The sequence below is a fragment of the Oryzias latipes genome, chromosome 5 (assembly GCF_053564925.1).
Source record: "Oryzias latipes strain Hd-rR chromosome 5, Olatipes_Hd-rR_3.1".
In the NCBI taxonomy this organism is placed as follows: Eukaryota; Metazoa; Chordata; class Actinopteri; order Beloniformes; family Adrianichthyidae; genus Oryzias; species Oryzias latipes.
In genome coordinates, this window is record NC_136241.1 from 9,748,272 (window position 1) to 9,766,704 (window position 18,433).

General features: G+C 38.4%; 2 protein-coding genes across 2 annotated transcripts; both read right to left on the minus strand.

The window, feature by feature from the left end:
* Positions 1-987: 987 nt before the first annotated feature.
* On the minus strand, positions 988-7,339 carry hyal2a (hyaluronidase 2a). The gene is made up of 4 exons (XM_004068739.5): positions 6,835-7,339; positions 5,559-6,531; positions 5,074-5,163; positions 988-3,417 (listed from the first exon to the last, which is right to left on the minus strand). Exons 2-4 carry the CDS (start codon positions 6,486-6,488, stop codon positions 3,028-3,030), a joined length of 1,410 nt encoding a protein of 469 aa, XP_004068787.1. The 5' UTR covers positions 6,489-6,531; positions 6,835-7,339; the 3' UTR covers positions 988-3,027.
* Positions 7,340-14,567: 7,228 nt separating this feature from the next.
* tusc2a (tumor suppressor 2, mitochondrial calcium regulator a) lies at positions 14,568-18,001 on the minus strand. Its single transcript, XM_004068623.4, has 4 exons — positions 17,879-18,001; positions 17,068-17,300; positions 15,507-15,627; positions 14,568-15,417 (listed from the first exon to the last, which is right to left on the minus strand). The coding sequence occupies exons 2-4, from the start codon at positions 17,208-17,210 to the stop codon at positions 15,352-15,354; spliced, it is 330 nt and encodes a 109-aa protein (XP_004068671.1). The 5' UTR covers positions 17,211-17,300; positions 17,879-18,001; the 3' UTR covers positions 14,568-15,351.
* Positions 18,002-18,433: the final 432 nt, after the last annotated feature.

Below are 18,433 nucleotides of genomic sequence, written 5' to 3' on the forward strand. Positions count from 1 at the left end.
TGTTCAACCCATGGAATAAAAGCTGAAAGTCTGCACTTCAATGGCATCTGAGTTGTTTTGTTTAAAATTCAGTGTGGTAATGTACAGAAACTAAATTAGAAAGAATGTGTCTCTGTCCAAATTTATATGGTCCTGACTATAAATCACGAAGGTTTATGTCTTGCAAAAGTTTCCTGTAACAAGCAGAGAATTTCACTGTCATCAATGCCACTCCCAGGGGATTATTTCAATTTTGTCATTTTAACTCATTACCTCCCATCTTCAAAATCAAGAAGTACTCAAAACAAAACCCTCTTTTGCAGATTAACGGAACTGAAATCCTAAATAGAAAACGCAAGAATAAATATGTAACTGATGCTGTCTGTGAAAAAAGATTTTGGATTTTATGACAAGAGCCTGCAGGCCATTGGACATTTTAAAACAGGCCGCACTTGGCCCACAGGCCGGACCTTGATATGTCTGTCCTACAACTAGGAAAACATCAAAGTTTTTGAATATCAAAAACTGCAACTTTTGCAGCCGAAAACATTATTCTGATGGGTTACTACTTATTCTTTATTCAGGATTACTGTAATACAGGAAATACAGTGAATCTACTGCTACCACAAACCAAAATTTACCTTCATACATGTGGAGAAAGTAAAGTACTTGCTATATTTTTAGAGAATTCAATTAATATAACAGAACAAATAAATGAATTAGCTCACTCAAGGCCAACAAACCTGGTGCAACTACCTGTTAATGAAGAATAACTGTTTATATATAATTTTCTTTTTTTCCAATTCCTCTTTTTGGGTGTTCCTCATTGTTTGTGTTCTAAATTTTGTAAAGTGGTATAAAGGACTTGTTTCCACTGTCTGTAATTGTTTTCATGTTCAATAAAGTTGCTAAACCTCCATAGAGAGCTCAGCATCTCTACTAACATTTACATAAAATCAACTGTGGAGCAAACCAAATAAGTAAATAAACATAAGGGGGAAAAAAGTATCAAACCATGTAGAGTTTATTGCAAAGATTTGAAGTATATATAGATTTCCTCCTCCAAGTGACTCTCAAGCAAAGCCATAATAAACTCTCCCTCAGCCAAATGTACGTGTGAGCTTTGCTCGGCTTTTAAGTGTAGCAGAAAAAGCACTCATGAGCTGCAACACCCTATAATTAGGGGGTAGGAAGTAGCACGGCAGCAGTCCCTTAACCACTCCCTTCACCAGAGGTGAACCAGAAGCGTCCCCTAAAAATCGACTTTATAAAACTCCAAAAACTGCAAAGAAAAATAAAAACTCGTGCAAAATACAAAATGCTTAAAAATAGAACTCAAACATTTTTATTGGCAGAGACTGATGTATGAAGTAAGAAAACAGTATAGGTTTGCACAAACCAGCATCATCTTGATTTTCTTCTTATAAAGTTAAAAGAATTGATCACATTTCTATAAATTGAGACATCTTATATTTTATAAAAAAATCTAGTAGTCATGATTTGTACATAAAAATAGAAAAATATATTTAAAAATGCAAAAAGTTCCAAATAAATACAGGAGCCGATTTAAAAAAAAAAAAAAAAAAAAAACTCAGCGAGAAGTCATGTTAGAAAACGGACATGACAGTTTTATGATGATCTGGTAAAACTTTGGTAAACCACTAATGCTGCGTTCACACCAGCCTCTGCAACACACGTTCAAGCAACCATTTTTAATAAAACTCTCACGTTCACGCATCACTATAAAAGTTTTGATGTCCATTTTTGGGCTGTACATACAAAATGCACGTCCACTGAACGCACCTTGAAAGTTGAACCATTTGAACTTTGACCAATCAGAGACTCGAGTTTTGTAGTATGGATGGCGCCCCTCTCCATTCTCATGCACTTTGGGACCAGCTGGAATTATATGACATCAAGTCTTTCATCTATCGTAATAGAGCTGTAAAACAGAAAGCCTGGAGCAAGATTCAAAAGATTTGCACCACTTGGACATTTCACACCAAGCCTCTTCCAACTGCGAGTATTGGCACTAGTATTGGGTAGCGACAGACCTGTGTGGACACCGTATGCTAAAAACGTGTTCAAGAACATACATTTAACGCGTTCCTGAACGCGCCACACATGCCAGATGTGTATGTAGCATGATAGTGAGCACTTCCCCCTTGCTGAGATAAACCATCCCACCTCACAGGAGTGCCATATCAAGATACTGAAGACAGAATGATTATTGCACAGGTGTGCCTTAGACTGGCCACTCTAAAATGTGGCATTTTGAGGGGTTTGGGGACTTAGAAAACCAGTCAGTATCTGGTGTGACCACCTCATGCAGTGCAACACATCTCCTTCACAAAGAGTTGATCAGATTGTGGAGTGGCTCATGGTGGCGGTGGGGTTCTGGTAAGCATAGGTGTATGTTGTGGATGAAGAACAGAGGTATTGATGTCATTTTGAGTGCACAGAAATACTGGGATGAGATCCTGAGGCCCATTGTTGTGCCATACATCCAAGAACATCACCTCATGTTGCAAGGATCTGTTCACAATTCTTGGAAGTTAAAACAGTTCATTTATAGCCAGCACACTCAATGGATATATTACCCATTGAGCATATTTGGGATCCTCTGGATTTAAGGCATTTACAACAGCGTGTTCCAGTTCCTGCCAATATCCAGCAACTTCGCAACTTCGAGGAGTGGACCGACATTCCACAGGCCACAATCCACAACCTGATCAACTCTACGTGAAGAAGATGTGTTGTACTGCATGAGGTCAAAGGTGGTCACACCAGATATTGGCCGCTTTTTAGTATCAGGCCATGTGAAATTTGAAATCTGGCGTCTAGAAAAAGTGATGAAGGAAAACTAATGAAAAGTGTCAACAAGGCCATTTTCAAAAAGTGCTCCTTTGTTTAAACATAAATTAGAAATAAAAAAAAATTTAAAAGCCACTTTTTGTAAGCCACTTACAAAGTCATTTTTCTGCTTCGTTTTTGCAACACTTCACCATGAAACTTAAAAGCTATGCCTACTATCAGTCTTTTGCATTATTAAAGAATCACAAACACAACCAGTAATATGACAAAAGGTAGAGCTGAGGCTCTGGTGTGGGACCCTAAACCTATTTGGCGCAGAGAGTCGGCCTGATCACAGCTTTCGCCCTGAAAACCACTGTAGCACTGGCACTGGAAGTCTGTGTGCAAGCTGAACTTGTCTGCTCGTCCAAGTTCACCAGAGACCGTCAGCTTGCCGTTCTGTCTTTGGATGCTGTGGGTGACAGGGTTCAGGTGCAAGTAAACATCACTGTCTGGATCCTTGCGAAGACAGCGGCCGTGAGAACTACACAAGTTCTGGCTGCATAGCTCCGCTGCCGTGGAGACGTTGAGGAGGTACGGACTCAGTGTTTCCCGAACATATGCTTCCAGGTCAGAGCAGGTAGTCTGGAGAGAAAACAAACACTCTCAAACAAACTGCCTTTGTCCTGAAGGTCAAAGACAAACAGTGGTTTAACCCTCGAAATCAACAGTAATTCTTAGCACAACAACCAAACTTGATGTTTGATTAAAGGAAATTCTACCATCACATGCAAGATATGACATAAAAATAACAACTCGGTTGATTTTTGGCTCTAAGCTGAAATTCACACATTGAAGCAACATGCATAGGAAATTCATTCAAGAAGTTTAACCTAAACGGATCTAGTTTTTTCTTCCTAATGGGTTAAAGAGAAAAACACTCTGCAATTCATGCTGAAAAACAGGAATTGCTTCATAATTCTTGAAATTACTGGTAAAATTTCAATCACAAACATCAATTTCTGGTTGTTCAAAAAGACAAAAAGGAAAGGTTTTACTTCAATTTAAAAGACCCTCTAAAATGATGCATTGTGTTTTTTGGTGTTTTAACATGTCCTTGTGGCATACATTAAGAGAATTAAGTTTAAAATTGAGTATTTCCTCATTCAAATCATTGTGAATCACGAGTGGACAGAAAAACGCTGTCGAAAAAAGCTTGTAGTCAGTAGCATGCCACAAGCTCCCTGCTCCGCTCCATTCTGATGCATCCACTGTCAGACAAGTAGATCCATGTACGTCTTTGTTTTCCTCGTCTGAGCTGGAATCTGGATCAAAACTGTACGGCTAGATAGCTCCAATATTGCTCACCGTTAATGTTAGCTTGGGGTTGTGAGGAGCTGTAAGCTAGCAAGAGACAGAGTAAACAAAGGGATCATGGGAAATGATCGGAGGCTTACATCCATGTCAAATGTCCCACCCACAACTCATTTGCAAATTTCTACTAAATTACTGCCGATCTGTAGACACTATGTCCTAGGAAACGACACAGTTTTTTTTTGTTTGTTTTTTAGTTTTGCTAAAAGCAGCACAGTCATACTGATAGGATCACTGGGAATGCTTTTACAATCAATCAAAAGATGATGGTAAGCTTCACAATTACCGGTGTGAAGCCTGTTGAGACAACTGTGTTGTTAATAAAATTGAATTGAACTAAACCAGGAATGCTTTTAAACTGTAAGGGAGACAGAATGACATGTATTATCTATTGATGGATAGCTGGAGCAACAGCTGTGTGTGAGCAGTAGACAGGAAAGAGCAAACCAGTAAATCACCAGACAGAAAACCTCAAGCGGTTGTTTCTTAAGGCTTGCTTTTCCAAAGAGCAAACAAAAATGACTATATACTTTAAAAAAAAGATTCAGACAATGCAGTTCTTTTAAAGACTTTTGGAATGATAAGCTGAACTCAGGAAAAACAAAATAATTGCACATTGCAAGAAAGAGGAGCGTATGAGGCTAAATAGGACTAAATGATCTCTCAATAAGGTTTTATTTCATAAGACTGTTGGTCTGAAAGTTGGAATGGAAACTCAGAACAACGATGTTTCATTTAATACCAATTAAAATGCAACTTAGCAAAATGTCTTCTAATGAAAAGCGTGGAAAATGGTTTAAGCCAGAATCAGGGGTAAAGGTGGCTGAGGGTCAAATGACTTCACATGTGACGGGGTGGGGGGGTGGGGGGGGGGGTTATTAAAGCTTGGCTGATGCTTGTTTTCACGCATTGTGTATGAGTGCTTACTTTGTTTCTTGCATATGTCACATCTCCCCATAAAATGATTCCGGCTGCTCCCAAAGCTGCGCTCTCCCCGATGGAAGACACAAGGTCAGCCTGGAAAAGACGACTCAGCACGTTAGTTTCTCCAGGCAAAAATTAAAGCTTTTAAACTGAAAATTAAACCAAAAGGGACAACGTTTTTATCTGTTCATGCTCCCCTTTGGAAAACTTTCTGGACATCGATAAGCTGGATTTTTCAACGTGACCAACACCCATCCTGCTGGCGCGCTCATATGAAAGGCACCAACAGGAAAGAACTGTGGGTGCTGATAAGAATGACTAAAGTGTTATTTCTCTATGCAGCATGCACCAAAATTAAGAAGTGACCATTTAAAGGTTTTGCGGCATGTGTGATCTGCTCACGGGCACATACATGTAAGGGAAGGAAATCTCAACATTTTTGAAACAAGGAAAAGAAAAAGCAAATCTGGGAGAGTTTAAGGCGTCACCTCTGTCAGCTGTTCCAAAGAGTTGATGTAAGTGGGCCGGGTGTAGACAAAGACAGGACGTGCCAGCCCATCTCCTGATGAAGCCAAGCGCATCCCCTCCTTTACCCGGTTCCGTACGAACTGCCGTCCGGAGGCGGTGGAGCGCAGCACGGCGCCCATGTATATGGAGGGAAACAGGGCGGTGCTTTCAGTCCAAAGCCATTCCAGCCTCTCGTTGCGGGCCACCTCCACATCCGGACAGCGGCCCGTGTAGCTCACCATGGAGCGCAGGTAGTCGTGGTTGTAGCAGTCGGGGAACAGATAGAACCCCCACAGCTTGTTGGGTCTTAGGTGTTTGGCGCGTCGCAATGTCTCCAGCATGAACTTTTTGGCTGAGAGCTCAAACTCCTGCTGAGCCACTCTGTTCACCTGCTCCAGTGGCCAGGTTGGGTTCTTCTGCTGCACCAAAGCCAAGGAGTGGTTGCGATAAATATGTTTAGGTCCCCAGTTACGCATCCATATTGGGCGCCACTCTTCCCAGTCAATGACGGCCAGACCCCTGGCGTCGGCTTCAGGTATATACCTCCGGACACCTTCCTCCATTTTTTCCAGATGCTTTGTGAGACTGGCCACCTGTGGCAGCCCCCCGTTCACTGCCATCTCATCCAGCTCCAAGTAGGGATACAAACCCAAACGGTCCTTGTAGAACATGGTCAAGTTCTGCCTGACGAAGCCTTCGTTCGGTGTGGCGACAATGTGGAACTGGTCCAACTGAAAAAACACCTGACGCCATGGGCCACATTCTTGAGTCGGGGCATTCCAAACCAGGAGCAGAGGCTTTTGGGGGTACAGTGGCCACTGCGTGGGTTTGAGTCCCAAAGCACACAGGTTGTCCCAAAGCGTGACAATCAACAGGTGTACTTTGAAGTCAGACAGTGTCCAGAGGAACATGTCTTCAGCTGTAGACTGACAGAAAAGACTGTCCCTGTTTGCTCTAAAAAAGAGAAACAAATTTTCCAAAAATATATTTAATTTTTTTTTTCATATTTGCAGGTTTCTACACTAAAACAGAAAAATTGTATGCATTTTTAATTTTATTTTATAAACTACTTTTTTATTAAAACTACAATCAGGGAAAGTGCAAGATTTTTTGAGCATCCTTTTTTTTAAATCTAATACTATTTCTTGCCATTTTAATGTAATGACAGTGTGCTGATGGGTTTTTAGTAATATTAATTATAATAATACTAAGAAAGTCGAGGACCACGTGGATTTCCATGCAGGTAAATAAACTTACCTTTCTTGTTAGACCGTGGAAGCATTCCCAAAAAACAGCTTTATAAACAACTTTATCCGCGTTCTGACGGCTCCTCCAAATAAACGATGCTTATATAAAACACAGCAATGCTGCGGAGAGCATTAAAAAAAACCAAAAGCTTTACTTCTTATCAGGAAAGCTCGTATCTCTGAGTGAAGAAACGTGGTCTCTCCCCCCCCGCGATGCGATGTTCGCAGTTTAAGTTCTTTGACTCCTGAGTCAGGCCAGACCACTTCCAGGATGTTCCATTCTGAGGGGGAGATGGGGGGGAGCAAAGACCAACTTCACCGGACATCCTATGAACTCTGTGAGGGGCTCTCAAAGTTCAGAGCTACTTTCTGTGAACTCCTAAAAAAAGCCTCGTATGTCATATCATTAAATGGTTAAACTTCTTCTTCTTCTCTTTTTTCTTAAAGAGAAATTGACCGTTGTGTCCTCAATGGGCCAGTCCGTCAAGCTGAAGCAGCAGCTCGACGAAGCGGCCAAGTCAAGTTCCAAAGAAGGTCACAGCATGTATGTGTCACATCCTAAAAATAAGTTTATGCACACTAATAGCCTTCCAATGAAATTATATTTATTTTCCCCCCATTAGTTTATTTTATAGCTAAGCATGTCTTGATTTCCACACGACCCCCCCCCCCCCCCATTATGAAATTGAAACAATCCAAGAATGTGATTGTCTAACTTTTTTCTCTAAATCAATAAATGGAAAATTTTGCAAGAGTGCATGCTGCAGCCAAAGACATATGTAGGAGGTTACAGTTGTGCATGCAGCAAACCAGCTGATGACAGTAACATTTTACTAGACCTCTCATACGAAGCAGATTCTACTTGTTAGTATTTAACAAAGTTGTTTCAAAAGTCAGAAGTTAGAGGAACTAAAATATTATAAATAAATTAAGATTGAAAATTTAAGATAAATATTAAAGTGTAAAAAAGAATTTAGTAAATTACTAAAAACACCAAATATTCTGTAAAGTACATACATTTTGTTATATCACAATATCGTTTTTTGTTTTTTCATGTGAGGCGATAACGACATATTTCACGATAAAATCCAAATAACTATATTTGTCAAATTTGAAAGCTCTGTGGCTCAGAAGAGAAGCGTGTTATCAACAACAGGTTTTTAGATTTAATGATTTATTTACTGTCATACTTTAAACATAAGAGATGCACTGAAGAAACATGATTGAAGCAAAAGCTTTTTAAGTTTCAAAAGAGAACATGAATAAAACAGAATGGGAAACTGCTTCATCTGTTCCATTTAAAAACAAGACATCAATTCTACAAATACTTTCTAATGTTTTCAAGTTTTGCAGAACAATCATAAAATTGACAAACATATTCATCGATATTTGAATAAGCTCAGAACTAAAAGCAGATTCTCAGAATTTTTGTTTAGTTTAGTTTCTGTAGCTGCAGCGTAGGTCTTACCTTTGTTGTTTTTCTGGAGAATCATCATTTATTCCAGTCTGACATTGAACATGCTTGATGGCTTCAGGTGATTAGAAAAGGTTGGTGGTATTTCCACTTTTAGAAGGAACTCGCCTTTTGCACACTTTGCAGCACATGTTACTCTTACTTTTCAAATTTTAAACAACTGTAAAACCTCCACTCAGGGGGCGAAATGTAATTTTTAAAATTAAAGGAAAAATTATAACACCATTTTTACACAGAAATACCTTCTACCTTCTGAATTTTTTTTAAAGAAAATGAAATTGCATAAATGTATTTATTAATGGTATAAACACATATTTGTTGTCATCTAACTGTAAACTCAAATTCAATCGTGCTGAGAAAACAAGAACAGATTGAATTCTGCCTCCAGGTGATCACATTTTATATTAAATCACAACAAACAGCCTAAAAACAGTGTAATGTTTTGTATTATTGTTATTATATATCATTGACATTACGCGGGGCAGAAGTATTCAGTACAGCATCTGACAGATCACAGTTTTCTGTGTAACACTGGCTCTGTAATGCTACAAAGACGCTGCTAAAACACAGTGGATTCAATCATGTTATAATATTTAAAAAATACAGTTTTGTCCTATGAATTAATTTTAGAACACCTTTGGGATGAATTAGAGCAGAGAATTAGAGTCAGGCCTTCTCCACCAACATCAGTGTGTGACCTCACCAATGCACTTATGGAAGAATGGTCAGAAATTCCTGTAAACACATTCCTCAACCTTGTGGACCGTCTTCCCAGAAGAGTTGAAGCTGTGATAAATCTAAAAGGTGGATTGACATCATATTGAACTCAAGGAGTTAGGAATGTGATGGCACTTCAGTTCATATGTGAGTCAAGGCAGGCGGGCCAATACTTTTGGTAATAGTGTATTTAAAAAAAATAATAACTCTGTTGAGTAGCCTCAAGAACACATCATAGTTCATAGACAGTCAAACAGGAAGCAGAATAAGATACTTAAAAAGAACACTGATTAAAATAATAAAAATACCACTAATAAATTGCAGATATACACAATATTAAAACTATTCTTCGTTTTTTTAATGTGTGTTGGAAATTTGATGTTTACTCTTTATGTACTTAAGCACTCATGAGATACTTAATTAAAAGTTCACATTCCTTCTGAGATAAAAGCTTATGCTCTGCTAAAGTCCAAGGTCACTGTCCCTGGAGCTGAAAACCAAGCTAAAACCAAAGCCAACAGGCAATAAGTTTAAGGTGTAAAAACTAGGTTTAACCTGGTAAAACCTGCCATCTATTGATCCACTTCTGTTCCAGCTTTGCTTCTCCTCAGTTTTTCTGAAAAGTGAAGGAATGCAGAGCTTTGGAAGGTTTGCAAAAGCCTCATTTTAATAGTCATGTAACCTCTATGAATGCTTTCCAGTTTGTCCAGAAATTGTCAAAGAGCTTTGCTCATTTTTTATCCACTAATACCAATGCAAATCTTTTGGATCATTCAAGAACATTTACATTTACAGCCTTTTTTTCTTTTTACAAAATGTCTAAATGTTCTCCTTCCAAGCCCACTTTAGACAAAGCATCTGGTTTGCACATGTCCTTCTTGCCTGCAGGCTGCAGGCATGTGATGACAGCCGTTGGCAATGACTCAGGGAAACAGTCAAGTACCCTTTGCTGTCATGATGCCAAGTACATTAGATATGGAAGTCAAAAAAGGAGGCCAGAAGCTTTTCACTCGAAGAGTATCCTACAAACTGCTTTTTCACAGGCAACAGGATGAATGTGAGAACGGAAAGCCGTAAGAAAACAGCTAAAAGTTCTTACAAAAAGGTTTTTCCAGTGTGTGGGTTTAAGCTGTTCATGCATATGACTGATACAGTTTTCCTGTGTCCATCCTGCGGAGCACTGCTTCAGCATATCGGCAGTTTCCTCTGTTCCTTCTTTTTTCTGTGCAGTTTAAGGAAAAACAAGCCCAAATGACCCGTGTGAATGAAGAGCAGGGGGGAGGTGGGTGGAACAAAGGAATGGCTCGATTTCCCTCCAGTATCAGTTTCCTTTTGACCTCCGCCTCCTGAATGTTACTTCCATCAGCAGGAGTTGGGGGACCGTCAGGAAGTGAAAACAATGACAGGGAAAGCAGAATCGAACCCTGCCACTGTTGTGTGTCACAGCACCTTAGAGTGAACCGAAATGCAACTCTGACGACCAACGCTGCAACCACTTTAACCCTTTCATGTTCTCAAATTTCACCCAACAAAATGCGGCTCCTGTATTCGATGTCAGATGATATAAAGTCCCAATCCAATCGTCTTCTGTTGTAAAAGTGTTCATAGTGGTCTTTTATTGTGATTATATCATTTTCAGCCTTTTTTTTTCAAACTGTCAATTTATAGGACATAGTTTCTGCAGGGCAGCAGTAGTTCATAAGAAATTTGCATTTCCCATCATCCCTTTGTTAAAGCGCTCTCCTGCAAGCTTACAGTCCCTCACGACACCAAGCTCCCATTAGCAGTGCATCAAAAATGGCAAGCTAAACTGGCACAGTCGTACAGACGAGGAAAATAAAAACGCACGTGGATCTAGCCGCCTACAATCGGATGTATCAGACTAGAGTGCAGCAGGGAGCTCATGGCCTGCCCAGCGTTTATTCTATGTCACGCTTTCAATCTTCTTCAAACAGTAGTTTTTTCGTCTGCTGCTCCTTTTTTTCCCCCTTTCAGCTTTGATAGAAGTAGAACTAAAATAAGAACTTTATTCTTCTCACTGCTCCTTTTCACACATAAAGATATGTCGACTTATGTTGTATTTCATGTGTTACTGTGTTGTGGTACTCTTTATTAAAGGAATACAAAATTAGAATAAGAGTTGATTAAAAACACCAATATCTTTGATGATCTGAGGAGATATTTGTTGGTCAAAAACGTGCCCGTTTTAGAAGTAACGCAATTCACCAGTGAGCTTGTTATTTGCTAGCTTACACTTCTGTTTTACACCACTGCAGCTCACACTAACAGAACCGTATATCTGTCTATAACTGTTTATAATTCAAAGCATGTTTGAGGCCTTTTTATAGCTGCTAAAAATACATAATTAATATGTCTGTCTGGTTCCTTTTACAAATACATACAGGTACAATCCAGATTAATATTTGTAATGGTCAAAAGAGTGCTTCACGCCGTCACATTCATGAGGCTTGTTCAGTTTCACTGGTCGTGTTTTTTTCATTTTTTCCTTTTCTTTTTAACACCGGCCAAACTTTTTGAAAAACTTCAAAAAGCATCGGAATGGAAACGTATATCAAAGTGGTTCTCTCTGGCCCAAAAACACCGCACCCAACCACATTCCACGCAATTGCAGGCACCAGAGAAGACTTTCTGAGGCAGCTCTGCCAGCTTATTACAGGGGGGGGAAAAATGAAATACGTTTATTTTTTCCATCAAACTCAACAGCAGCCTCAACTGGTCACCGCCTCACTCTCTCTGTGGTTTTAAGTTAGTTTCTGATTGTATCTTTGTGCTTCCAGGAAGTCTGATTACGCACGATGTGGCCATTAAGGAATAGAATAATGTTGCAGTAAACGCAGCATGGGTGTGGTGGTTAGGGCTGTCACTTCCCTGCAAAAAGTTTCTTTGATTTCAAATGCAGCTGGACTTCTTTAGTGGAGCGCACGTTTGCTTCTAAAGCGGACGATCTGAAATGGGAGTTTGAGAGTTGCAAACTCCAGGATACGTGAAACGTCCTGAATGTATCGATGCACTCCAATGAAAATGATGTTTTTGTGGAATTTTTCTCATTATGGAGAACATATAGAAAGAAAATTACATGTAAAACTGCATTTCTGAGTCTTTATTCATACAGATCATTGTGAATCAAGAGCAGACAAAAAAAATGCAGTTTGGAAAAGCTTGTAGCAGTGTTCAAACCAGCAGGCCACAAGCTTTCTGCTCCCCTCTGTTCTGATGCATCCACTTGTAGACAACTAGATTCATGTACAACTTTTTTATCCTCGTTCAAGGTGGCATCTGGGTCAAAACTGTACGGCTTAAAAAAAGGTTTAAAAGGTTTAAAAAAAAATCTAAATGTAGGCATTTTCTAAGTTTATGTGACTATCGACCTGCGCCACCGCCACGACTCCCGTGTAATCTCAACAATGTTCTGACCCAGAAAACAGTAGGTTTAATGGCGCCTGGGCAGATTTGTTCGCTTTCAACGACTTTACCTGTATGATTCATATAAAATGAGGAAAAGGCAAACAACAACGTCTCAAATGTGGCGAGACGTTCCAGAGTGAACACACAGCTTTTGCCCAAAAACATCCTGGTCCAGATGAGAAAAAAAGTTGTTCTATTGGAGAAGCGGATTAACTGCAGGTTAATTACAACATACTTGCTAGTTTTGTGGCCTCACAGGACATAGTTTTAATCAGAACCAATTAAATGACAGCGGATGCAAAAAAGATGTCTCTTAAAAACGAGTGTGAAATGATGCCCTTCACTGGAAACAGTGAAGTGGTAAAAGTTGCAGACCCCTGGGATGAAGGGGATCTGAAAGCGGGCTTACTTCACGCCAACAGTCCCGCCCACAACCAGGAGGGGAATTTCTAATGAACTGGGGCCGCCCTGCAGAAACTATGTCCTAGAAAACGACCCAACTCCATAATTATAATTAAAGACCACTGGAAACACATTTACCATAGATCAATAGGTGATCAGAGTGGGACTTTAATACTCTGACCCTAAACAAAACAAAAGGGAAAGAAGGACTAGGTCACTAGAACATTCAGACAAACAAAAACCACCTATGATCTTGTTCAGTGGCAGAGCAAGTATAGCTTTCTGCTGCCATCTACAGGTCACATGACTTTTATGTCTAAGGAACACAAGGGTCAAAGATTTCTTTACTACTATTGTATAAGCGTAAGATCATCTGTCCTGACATGTCTCTTCAAGATCAATAATTGAAACAAGATACATTTATTTTTGCATGCCACTTCTTGTTGATAATATATGATTACCCTCACGGAGTCTTCAGGTTTTTCCGACTGTCACAATTATATGACAGTGAGGGTGCATTTTGGACTGTGCGCCACTTTAACCCTTGTGCTATCCTAGGCACTTTAACATTGGGAGTTGGGTCATCTAGACCCACTAGACAGTACTCTGAACCCTTTTTCTTCAATGATTTGTGAACCTGACTGGTGTCCATGGATTACATGAAATCTTTCCACCTTTATCCACCTTTGTCATGGTAGGAAGAACACGTCAATAGCCATCTTGACCCCATAGGGTAGCACAAAGGTTAAAAATGAACTTCACATAGAAAAGGAAAAGTTAAAAAAGATTCCACGACTCAACCACAATGTCGGTAGTTTATAACATTTTCCACCTAAAATAAATCTAAAAATAATCATCAGATTTTAATCTTGTATTTAAAAAAACCCACAGGGCATGTGGGTGGATACAAATTGAAAAGTACAAACGTGAACAACTGTTTTATGACTAAAATTTGCCATTATATTGTAAGTAAAGAAAAGTTATTTAGAAAATATATATCATGACCACATACAAAAAATCCATATATATAAAGTATATTTTCTTTTACATGAATCATCTCATAAGATAAAAAGCTTCCACAAAAACTTAAAGACATACACATCTGCATTGGTTTGTTTTTTAAAACCATTTAAATCTCAGGCATTATTCAGTTGGTTGAGTTCTGTATGTTTTTAATGGGATAGTTATGACAGCAGAGTTTATGATGAGAAAAATGTTCCCATTAGCAGATGAATGGAAAAGTAATTTTCTTTAAGCCGTTCTCTCTTTGCCTGCTGCTAAAATAATAATCATCTCTGCTCCTATGAAAGTGTAGAACTTGAAATGAACATTTAACTTATAAACGGCATGGTGTGGAGGCCCTTTTTGACTTTTTTCAATCATTCATCTGCAAAAGTGACGGTGGCCTTTTTTTCTTTTTTTATATTTTCTATTTCTTGTCTTTTGCTTAAGTACTATATCCTGACTGAATATGTATGTTATGTAATTTTTTTATATTTTATTGATATGCTGTAAGTTTAGTTTGAGTAATTGTTGACAGCAGGAGGGAGGTGATTGTCATGGTTCTTTTAGTTTTCTGTCATTATGTTAAAAATTCGATAAACATAATTAAACACATAAAACCATTTGTATAAGATTTTTTTGGTTGAAATAAGATGACAAATCGAAAGTAATTTGATCAAAGTAAACACCAGAATAAAAAGAAATGCACAAAAAAAACAGAATTCAATTGAACAAATCATTTATTCAAGTATTTCCAACTAAGAAATCTGTATTTACACTATATTATATTCACTAGTGCAGGTCTGAGCTCCAACAAGAGACAGACTCAGAGATGATAATACAGAAGTAATATGTACAATAACATCCACAACCCATCTCCCTTTCACAGTCAGCTGAGTCAAACATTTAACAAATTAAACTATCTTCTTCTTCCACTTTCGGCTTCTCCCATCAGGGGTCGCCACAGCGAATGAGTCGCATGGTAAATTTGGCAATGTTTTATGCCGGATGCCCTTCCTGACGCAACCTTCTCAAACCGGGCTTGGAACCGGCAGAGGTGGAGAAGGGAACAGGGAGCAGCCCGGAGTTGAACCCGGGTTTCACGGACGGAAGGCGCCGCAAACCAGCACGAGCTAAACTGGCTCCCCAACAAATTAAACTATCAATCCAACAATTTATGTACATAATTTAGGTTTTTTGACAACATTTTTTTTTCCTTGCCACAAAGTACTTTTCAACACTGCTTACATATCAGACGGATGATTAAAATACGCGATTCATCACTTCATGGAAAAGGTTGCCATAGATTTTAAAAAATACTAACATTTTTGACCACATTTAGTGTGAAACATGTAGAATTTCTGTCATTTAAGTTTAACATGACAGCTCCACGCTCTCCTCAGTATTTGGGGCCAGATTTTCAGTTTTAAAAGAAAAACATCTCAATAAATGTAGTTTTAATTGTGACCGACAGCATATCATCTCACTTCAGTCCTGGACAATTCCTTACACCTCACAGAGGACAATGGGGAAATCCACATGAATACAAGGATGGTCAAGCTTCACAATTCCCTACATAGAGAGGAAAGGAAAAACAGTTTTCATGTTCAAAATGTTCTCATCAAACATTCCCAAACCATACCCGAGTGTTCCCAGCTCACCTGTGGAATCAGGTTTTTCTGTATTCTCTTCAACTTGGATCTTTTTCTGCCATTTTTGGTCACCACTGTCTCCTCGTAGAACTCATGAGCTAGATCGCCGTCCTCGTCATAGTACAAAGAACTGTCAAAACGGAAGATAAACATTAGACTCTAATTGTCATGTCAGGTCATGTATGAGGTTTAAGAATTTAACTGTGGAAATTCTTCTTTTTTTCAATTAATTACAAAAAAGCCAAACCTTTTCTGTTCTCTAAGCTAATTATTTAAATATGTTTTTCATATTTTACAGATCTTTTTTTCTCAACAATTTATGCCTGATCCAATTTATTTCCCTTTAAAATTGCATCAGATTAGGGCTGGGCCATTAAGCCAAAAATAAAATCTCAGATATTTTAGATTAGAACCAGACTTGATTTAGGAATTTACTTGTTTTTTTTCTTCTCTTCCTCCCTTTACTTTTTTTGACAAAAATTACAAAATAAAAGAATATATTTTTGAAACAAACAGTCTTTTATTTTAACATCTCCTTTGGGAGTTAAACTGAATTCAAAGTGCAACTAAATAAAAGCTAAAACAAAAAGTTTGTAAAACAATCTGGCAGTTGTTTTGAGAGCTGCTGCTGTAGAGAGCAGAACTGCTCTCTGTTTCAGGGGTTGAAATGAATTTATCGTACTCCCACTTTTGGTAACAACAGCCTTCAAACAGGATTTGCAGCGTTGCTCCAAATCTGAAGTCACAAAAGGGAACAATTTCCATAGAACAGCAGAAACAAGCTCCTCTTTGCTAGCAGATTTTTTCGAAAATCCTGATTTTCCAAAAACAAATCTTAAAAGGAAAATTTAAATTAATCAATAAAATGGATTTATTGCCCAGCCCAACATTACATTTGGACAAAAAAAAAGAAAAAGTTGTTTAACTTTTAAAAAAAAATGAATTGCCACATTTTTTCTGCCTTTTGCTGAACCAACTATTTTGCTGAGAATTCTTGTTTTTTACCCAACCAGGTATCTGATCGTTGTGCTCCGAGTTCAGATTTTCATAAAGTAGTTGCATCCTCAAAGCAAAGTGCAGAAAAGACACAAAAAATGCTCTGCTGGTTTAAGCACTTATATATGTTTTTAAAAGGAGGCAGTGTTGGGGTGCGGCATCCTTCTTATTGAAAGAGACTGAAACAATTTCAATGTAGAATGATGAGGATTTTTTTCCCCTCCCGGAGATATTTTCAAAATTTAAAGGAAAAGCCTGAAAACAATCCGGAAGTGCACCTCAATAACTACACGGGATCAAAGTGGTTCCTGTTGGTTCCCTTGAGACAAATTCTGATTAAAAAAAATATATTAGACACATTGTGTTAACAGAAAATTTAGGACATTTATTTTGGCACAAACCATATTTTAGCCTACACAACAAATGTGTGTTACTTATAAATGAGGCACAGATATCTTAAGTAATTAACAAGCTTTTTAAATGATGCAATGTCCTTTTTCCAATAAGCCTTTTTCCCCACAGAGAAATAGTCCAGCATTAAAGAGTCCCATGTTTGCTGCTGTTTAAGAGTTACCTCCTTCTTGTGAAAACATATGGTGTTGCATTCCTGGAACCCTTTAGGCGGGCCAGAGACTGTTCGTTTCCATCACTGCCTGAATCACTTGAATTGCCTGAGAAAGGCCAGACACCTTTAACTTTGGACCCACTTCCTCCCATTCTCAGACATAAGGCATCGTTGATCTCCTCAAGAAGCTTTCGGTCAGTTTGGTACCGCGGTTCAGCTCAAATGTCTGCACAGTCGAGGACCTAAAGTGTGGACAGTTCAGGAAAAGAATTGGATGAATTCCTTTTCGTTTGGCTGCAAAAAAGAGAATTATTGGCCTTTCTTCTTAGCTAGCGCTTAACCGTCGCGTGCTAACATGGACCGCTATAGAATTTTCTAGATGATTTACTACGTAATCAATAGTTTCATCTTGTACGTATTAACTCAAAACGGGTGAGACTAATCATATATTTTTTCTTCTGAGCAGATGGAATCTTTTAGCTCAAACAAACGCTATCTGGGTCATAAAAGTAAGTAACGTTATGAGTCAAATTCAACATTAATTGACATAAACAAAAAAGCCAAGAGAACCAGCATTTATTCTGACTTTTTTAAACTATTAATCTCAGCTATTTGACTGTTGGTAACATGTTAAATAGCTGATAAGTCGCTAACGATACCTGCCTCTCTCTGTTTGGGTAACACAACCCAGTAAGCTGGCTAGCTTCGACATGCTCAGGTTAGCTTTCGTTAATGAACGATTTCCCGCTCGACATTTTGGTCTACCAAAACATAAACTCTGATAGAAACAGAAATAAAATATTAGCTCATATTATTTCACCTTTTTGTTGTATCCTTTTTGGCCTCCGTGTTCAGCCATGACTTTGTAGCCAGCTGTTTAACTAGCGCTGTTTGTTTTGATCCTAGGGAGGACGTGACGTCATAAAAATGTAGGCCATTAATTTGATAGTTTTATCTGTCAATCTTTTCAATAATATCAATTGGGTAAAAAAGCATGCCAGATAAATTTTCTATACATAACCAAATTAAAGAAATACATTAAAAAATCGACATAACATTTATCCCACCAATGTGTTTGTATTGAAATTCTCAAATAAATAACAGTAGTTTTTGTAATGATTCCCTAATAAATAAATAAATGTAAAGGTTTTTCACCTTTTCTACTTTTGTAAATTCTCCATTGAATTCTGGAACTAATCAGAACGATTTGTAAACATCAAATCAAAAAGTATTAGGAACCTTCAGCTTCTCCAGAACTCTGCTGCACGAGTTCTTACAAAGACCAGGAGGCGAGCTCACATCACCCCAATTTTAAAATCCCTGCATTGGCTCCCCATATGCTTCAGGATTGATTTTAAGATACTTTTAACCGTTT

Coding starts and splice junctions, on each gene's coding strand:
- hyal2a (XM_004068739.5), bottom strand. CDS start 6,488: ATGTTCCTCTGGACACTGTCTGACTTCAAAGTACACCTGTTGATTGTC. Junction 5,164..5,558: donor CTTTGGAACAGCTGACAGAG/GTGACGCCTTAA, acceptor CGTCTTTTCCAG/GCTGACCTTGTGTCTTCCAT. Junction 3,418..5,073: donor TGACATATGCAAGAAACAAA/GTAAGCACTCAT, acceptor TTTTCTCTCCAG/ACTACCTGCTCTGACCTGGA.
- tusc2a (XM_004068623.4), bottom strand. CDS start 17,210: ATGGGAGGAAGTGGGTCCAAAGTTAAAGGTGTCTGGCCTTTCTCAGGC. Junction 15,628..17,067: donor TATGTTTTCACAAGAAGGAG/GTAACTCTTAAA, acceptor CCGTTTTGACAG/TTCTTTGTACTATGACGAGG. Junction 15,418..15,506: donor AGAAAAACCTGATTCCACAG/GTGAGCTGGGAA, acceptor CTCTCTATGTAG/GGAATTGTGAAGCTTGACCA.